The sequence below is a fragment of the Leptodactylus fuscus genome, chromosome 9, assembly GCF_031893055.1.
Source record: "Leptodactylus fuscus isolate aLepFus1 chromosome 9, aLepFus1.hap2, whole genome shotgun sequence".
NCBI lineage: Eukaryota > Metazoa > Chordata > Amphibia > Anura > Leptodactylidae > Leptodactylus > Leptodactylus fuscus.
In genome coordinates this window covers 14,041,255-14,048,890 of record NC_134273.1, presented here as the reverse complement: position 1 = coordinate 14,048,890, position 7,636 = coordinate 14,041,255, and the positions used below count along the sequence as shown (strand labels likewise).

Below are 7,636 nucleotides of genomic sequence, written 5' to 3'. Positions count from 1 at the left end.
ATATATATATATATATAATTCTATCATGCTATATGTGTGTATTATACTATATATGTATATGTCCTACTATGTGTGTATTATACCATATATGTATATATATCAGATTAGAATTGGGATTGCTGATATCGGCCTTGACTTCCTATTGATACAACATATTAATACACCTGATGTTGATGACATGAATCACTTCCCTGTAATGTGACTGCTATTACTGCTCTATAATGTCGCCTCGGCTTTCATGTCGGTCACGAGCAGGAAACGGTTTAGAAAATCCCCTTTATTACTACGGCTGATGGACGACGTTCACACATCGATGTTATTGATTCCTAAACAATTAACCCCACAGCAATACTTTAATATGGACATAATAGCAGTAGATGGGTGGTCATATCTACAGGTCTGTACACATAAGTCCTCTGGTCCTTGTCACCAACTTCACCCACAACGTCAAGAATAACTTAGAAGAAGCCCCAACATTAGATCTGTCTGTGTAATATACAGGGTAACATCACAAGGCTGCTAATGGGGCAAGCCAAGAAAATAACAAAGAGTTCATCAAGGAGGGAAAAGTGCATCTTAAGAAAAGTCCACAATGTGTCTCTGCTGCGGCCAAAGAAAATCTCCGCATGGACCAGATCCTGAATTTGGCTGGTGGAACTATAAGCTATGCCTTGGTCATGGTGGTGGACCCTAGTTCCGTGGTGGTTCCTCAGTCCTGGAGCTTGTCTTCCACAGTCTTACTATCGAGACTGGACAATCTGGACAATCCCCCAGGAATGGGCTTCATTGTTTCTCTGTAGCGTTGTTGACCACAGAACTGTAAAGCCCATTGGAGTAGACCTGGTCCTTGTGGACATTGGCCCTGTCCCTCATTAGGTCACTAAATGCATAGTCCATGGGGGGACGAAACCCTAGTGTGGGCATGAACCCCGCTGTGGAATATGGGGTCATAAAAGCAAGTCCTCTGCTGTGGGCAGAATAAGCCAACCTTAAAGGGTTGAGTCCTAGATGTCCACCCAACTGGTAGGTGTTGGTCTCTGTTCCAAAATGTGTAGCATTGGGCTGCAGTGGAGAAAAGGCAGACCGGCTTCCTAGTGTCCCGATGGTCGGGGTGATGGCCCCAGCTATGAGGGGTCTGTGTGTGGTGGACACTGACGGCTGGATACTTTGTAGGGCGGCCTCTCTAGACCACGTCTCATCGCCCTTCTCCTGCCCTCTGTTGTTCAGTATCTGCTCTATGGCTTGGACCACATCTCCACCACATCCTTGTAGAACAAGCTCCAAAACGCTCCTCTTCTGGGTGGGGAACACCCTGGTCAGAATGTCTATGGGGGTCCTCTGCCTGGCCGAAGAAGAAGAACTTGGGTCCTGCTCATCTTTCTCTGCATCAGATCCAGATTCAGACCCCAGTGGGCTGATGGAGCTCGGGCTCTCCTCGCCTTCCTTCAAGACTTTGGACATGGGGGAGCTGAGGAACGATTCACCATCTCCATTTTCAGAACCAGAGCCTGGCCTCACGTCTGGAGAAGACGTCCCCTGAGCACTCCCCGTCACCGACTCACTGTCTGGGGTCACTGGTTTGGCACCAGGGGTCAGTTGCTGGGGTGTGACAGACCTGGGAATGAGGGTCTTGGGGAACAGGTCAAACTTCTGGATTTTCGTTTCTGAAAGCAGAATAAAAACAAGAAGAAGGTGTTAGATGTCGTGAGGACACAAGTACGATAGATAGATAGATAGATAGATAGATAGATAGATAGATAGATAGATAGATTGATAAATAGGAGATAGATAGATAGATAGATAGATAGATAGACAGACAGACAGACAGACAGATAGATAGATAGATAGATAGATAGATAGATAGGAGATAGATAGATAGATAGATAGATAGATAGATAGATAGATAGATAGATAGGAGATAGATAGATAGATAGATAGATAGATAGATAGATAGATAGGAGATAGATAGATAGATAGATAGATAGATAGATAGATAGATAGATATGACATAGATAGATAGATAGATAGATAGATAGATAGGAGATAGATAGATAGATAGATAGATAGATATGACATAGATAGATAGATAGATAGATAGATAGATAGATAGATAGATAGGAGATAGGTAGATAGATAGATAGATAGATAGATAGATAGATAGATATGACATAGATAGATAGATAGATAGATAGATAGATAGATAGATAGATAGATAGGAGATAGATAGGAGATAGATAGATAGATAGATAGATAGATATGACATAGATAGATAGATAGATAGATAGATAGATAGATAGATAGATAGATAGATAGATGGGTAGGTAGATAGATAAAAATTTTGTACATTGTGAGTAAAAGTGTGAAATAGTACAAAATAACAAATACATAAAATATAAAGATTGTTAGATTAGATAGATAGGTAAATTGATAAATTCTAAAAAAAAAAAATTACATAAATAAAACATCTATAATATACATACTCTGCCCATCTACTTTTCTATCTAATATATATCAGATAGATAGATAGATAGATAGATAGATAGATGATAGATAGATAGATAGATAGATAGATAGATAGATAGATAGATAGATAGGAGATAGATAGATAGATAGATAGATAGATAGGAGATAGATAGATAGATAGATAGATAGATAGATAGGAGATAGATAGATAGATAGATAGATAGATAGATAGATAGATGATAGATAGGAGATAGATAGATAGATAGATAGATAGATAGATAGATAGATAGATAGATAGGAGATAGATAGATAGATAGATAGATAGATAGATAGATAGATAGATATTTCGCGACCTCTTGATCTCCAGGTATTTGATCCTCTCATTATCCGGACACATTTAATTGTTCGGTAAATCATTATTTGTTTTATAATTAACCCAAGTTAATTATAATTTATCAATAATTTAGCTTCAGTTTATTTACACAGAATTTTCCAGGCTGTTTCGCCCCCTAGGATGGATACAATCTGGATTATGTGATGTGGATTATGTCCGATATTTAACAGATTATTTGGAATTGGATATAGTTATTGGGAGTTTTTTTTTCTGCAAAACTCAAATTTCTAATTGTTGTTGTTTGCAGGAATTCTACAGTAACTATAAGAACACGACATATGGAGACTACACCTATATAATAATAGGCTGATATGTAGCAGAGCCGGGTGTGCTCCATGTCACTTGTAGAGTTGTATCTGGTTATGAGACTGTTTGATTCTGTCTTTGGATAGTCGGGACTGTCTGACACACTGAGCTTGGTACTATTTATTAGTGATATACTTTACAGTCCCCTATATATTATTATATATACTGATTTATATTATTAATATACTTTATAATCCCTTATATATTACTAATAAACATTATACCCCTATATATTATTATTCTATATATAGATTTATATTACTAATATATGTTATACCCCCTATATATTATTATTATTATTATTATTATTGTTATTATTATATTGACATATATTATTAATATACATTATACCCCTATATTATTCTATATACTGATTTATATTACTGCTATATGTTTATATTCCCCTATATATTATTATTATTATTATATACTGACATATATTATTAATATACATTATACCCCTATATTATTCTATATACTGATTTATATTACTGCTATATGTTTATATTCCCCTATATATTATTATTATATACTGACATATATTACTAATATGCATTATACCCCTATATATTATTATTCTATATACTGATATATAATACCACTATATGTTATAATCCCCTATATAATATTATATACTGATATATTACTAATATACTTGACAATCCCTTATACATTGTATTATTCCATATACATATTCCTAACACTTCTCTATACCTTTCTCCTATAGATTATTTAGGATCCCATCTACACGTCCCGGCTTTCTTGTATTGGATGTCACCGATAACTTTATACTATCTCCTCCTCTAAATTGCTAAGCCTTAACGCATGAATTACCGCACCTATTGAACAAGCTCTTACCTGTACTACTCTCATCCAACACGACCTCTAGTTAATTTACTATGCGTCAACACAAATTACCGCACCTACCGAACAAGGGCTTACCTGAACTGCTCTCGGGACACACCGACCCGAAGACTTCATAGGCCGGCCTAGGTGGGATGATGCCATTGGCCGCCGCCAGTGCGAGCCCCTCGGCCGTGCCGTAAAGCAGCTGCAGCTCGCGCGCCTCGTTCTCCTCTTGCGCCTGCTGCCTGCGGAGCGCAACTTGCGCGGCCATGACTCTCTGGCGCTCCGCGATCAGCGTACATTTGGCGCACATACAGTCCTTCCAGCGGCAGTAACGCTTGTGGCCCTTGAGGGCTGATACCACCCCATGGTTCCGGCAGCGGGCGCACTTGGGGGTGCGGGGGTATTTTTCTGTGGCCCGCAGAAGCAGCTGGGGGCCCCTGAGCAGGGTGCCAGCGACAGTCACTGGGAGAGCGGTGGAGGTGGGGGTCTGGGGGACCTGGGATCCAGATGGGGCCCCACTTATCTCCATGGTAGGGGGTCCCTCAATACAAACTATCTATAAATAAGCTATCTATACCCACATCCACTATAAGGGTCTATCACTTTATAGCTTCAAATAGCAAGTGACCCCAAATAGACCACTACTCCCAATATAAACCATTAACTCTGAGTCCCCTATAGAAGAATGCAGAGCTTATAAAGATAAAGCAGCACCCTATACACCCTCTGTGTTATGGCTACAGTGCTGCAACCCGATCAGGACCCCAGCCCATGCCTATAACCTCATCTGTAGGAAGGCCACAAGATACTGCAGACCCCCGATCTCCCCCTGTCTATGTTACCTGGGGTGAGTGGTGGTCCCACAAGAATCCCCCTCCCCAGGCTCCAGCTCTCAGCCTCCAGCTCAGTCCTTGCAGCACAAGTTGTAAATGCACCAGAAGAGTTTCAGTCACTAATAGACAAAGTTCCAGCCCCAGCTCCAGCAGCAGCTCCCCCTGCCCCAATTGTTCAGCACTCATTAGACAAATGCTCAGAACAAAGCCTGGCCTCCCATTGGTCAGGACAGGGGAGAAGCTCACTTCTGATTGGCCAAAGACTTCTTCTACTGTTTCAAGCTGATAACAGAGAAAGAAGGAGGAGGAGGAAGGAGAGACACTTGTATAGATTGTGGTGTCTGATCCTGAGGAGACCCCCTGCCTCATCCACAACCAACTCCACATACACACAGCAGATACAGTATTATATCATTAGAATCCTACTAATACACCACTGATACATTACAGCAAGTAAAGCAACACTCATTACTCTAAGAAAGAACAAGTTACAAGAAATTCACTTCATTTTAATATTAAATCATTATTGCTATTATTTAATACTATTATATTATTAGATTTGGATCATATGTTATTGGACTTTAGGTCGTTGATAATAATAGTTTCATTTAATTTGTAAACGTTTAACATCTAATGTATTTATAAATAATATTATTAATTATTATTATTATTAAATAAAATATACTAGTAAAATAAATATAGAATCTGTCTGTGGATGAGAAATGGAAGAGATGAGAATTTTATTAGATTATAAAAGGTGAGTATTTCTTCTATCACTAATACAAAATGAAAAGTTTCCCAGGATTATTATAATTACTAATATTATTAATAACACTGTATGGATTCTTTACTATCAGATATATTATGTGATTATTATCATTATAATTATTATTATTATATACACATACACAAATTTATAATATTATACTAATTTATAACAGTATACCTTTTTAACGATTTTATTAGAGATATATTCTTATTATTATTACTGTTATTTATATTATTATTTTTTCTTAATTTTTTTGTATTTTTATTATTATTTTTTATTATTTTTAATTTTTAGTATTATTTTTTTATTATTATTGCTTATTATATTATTTATTTTATTTTTAATTTTGTTATGTATATTTAAAAAAAGAAAAGTGTATATATATATATATATATATATATATATATATATATTTGAAGCAATATATCTGTATCATTTTATATTATTTGTTATATATGTTTTAGATCATTTTGTTGTGTTTTGCTTTTTATCTATTCTAGTAGAACTACCTTCTGAAAGTTTAGACTTGAACTTTTGTTATAGTTTTATATTCTTTTTAAGTTTTCTTCTTCACAGGCAGGATCAACAAATTGTTCCTTATAACTGGTTATTGTAAATGTCTTCTCCCACTTTTATCTGGATACATTAGGACAAGGAAGTATCTATAAGACATGGAGGTTTCTGTGAGATTTATTTGGAGTATTTTGTGTATTTTTTTGTAGGCTTTTGCTTTATATTACAAGCAATAAAGCGGATTCTTTGAAGAAGTTTAGTATGATGAAGTGTGAGAATAAGATGTCTAGACTATGGTGGAACGGTCTATAGAAAGTCAGAAATGTGGATGTATAAGAGGGAGACGGCAGGATATTTCGATGAGTTAGGTGTAGTTTACAGAAGTCTGCAGGGGAACCTATCGAGGGATAGATAGATAGATAGATAGATAGATAGATAGATAGATAGATAGATAGATAGAATAAATTAAATAGATCTAAGAGATATAAAATCGATTAGATAGATGACAGAGAGGCAAGAAAATTAGAGATAAATAGATAGATAAATAGGAGATAGATAGATAGATAGATAGATAGATAGATAGATAGATAGATAGATAGATAGATAGATAGACATTCTCTTCTATCATTGGTGACATGTCTTCCTCTCAGGTGTTACCATAACACAACACAAATGTATCCAGGACATGTTCACACCTGATAACTTGTTTGCAGAATTTCTCTAGAGAGGCTGCAGAATAAAAACTCAAAATATCCTCTAATATCTGTATCATGTGACTAGTAATGGATAAATAGAAAGATCTTCATTAGACTGGTGATTTAACATGTTATAAAATATTTAATATGAGAGATAGAATATAATAGATACATATAAATCAGATGTATAGATATGAAATAGATAAATAGACAGATAGAAGCCATGATGATAGATAGATAGATAGATATGAGATAGATAGATAGATAGATAGATAGATAGATAGATAGATAGATAGATATGAGATAGATAGATATGAGATAGCTAGCTAGCTAGCTAGATAGATAGATAGATAGAGATAGGAGAGATAGAGAGAGAGATAGATGGATAGATAGATAGATAGATAGATAGATAGATAGATAGAAGATAGATAGAGTTGAGTTCTAATTTCCAGCCCAAGTTTAAGATAAAATAAGATAATCCTTTCCTTTAGTCCTTTACATTGTGATATAATCTAAACGAATCTGTAACCTGAAACAATCCTATAAAGAAGATTTCATGGCTTCTAAATGAATACCTATTATTTCTACTAAATATGAGACCACATAAGACTCGGAGTCTGTGCTGAGCCCTGGCGCTGACACATTACATTGTATTGTCATTATTGGAGAATATTCCCTGGGAACAAATCTCGTCGTGATGAGACCAGAACAAGAAACATTGTGGCAACTAAACGATACAATATTACTAATATTAATAATAAATAACATCAACCAAAAATACAGGACTGGAGTCAGAAACTTCTTGTATGGTTTT

At 35.9% G+C, this 7,636-nt stretch overlaps 1 protein-coding gene across 1 annotated transcript; it reads right to left on the bottom strand.

Moving 5' to 3' along the window:
• Nucleotides 1-246: 246 nt before the first annotated feature.
• DMRTA2 (DMRT like family A2) lies at nucleotides 247-4,550 on the bottom strand. Its single transcript, XM_075287601.1, has 2 exons — nucleotides 4,106-4,550; nucleotides 247-1,664 (listed from the first exon to the last, which is right to left on the bottom strand). The coding sequence occupies exons 1-2, from the start codon at nucleotides 4,539-4,541 to the stop codon at nucleotides 784-786; spliced, it is 1,317 nt and encodes a 438-aa protein (XP_075143702.1). The 5' UTR covers nucleotides 4,542-4,550; the 3' UTR covers nucleotides 247-783.
• Between the last annotated feature and the right edge of the window lie 3,086 nt (nucleotides 4,551-7,636).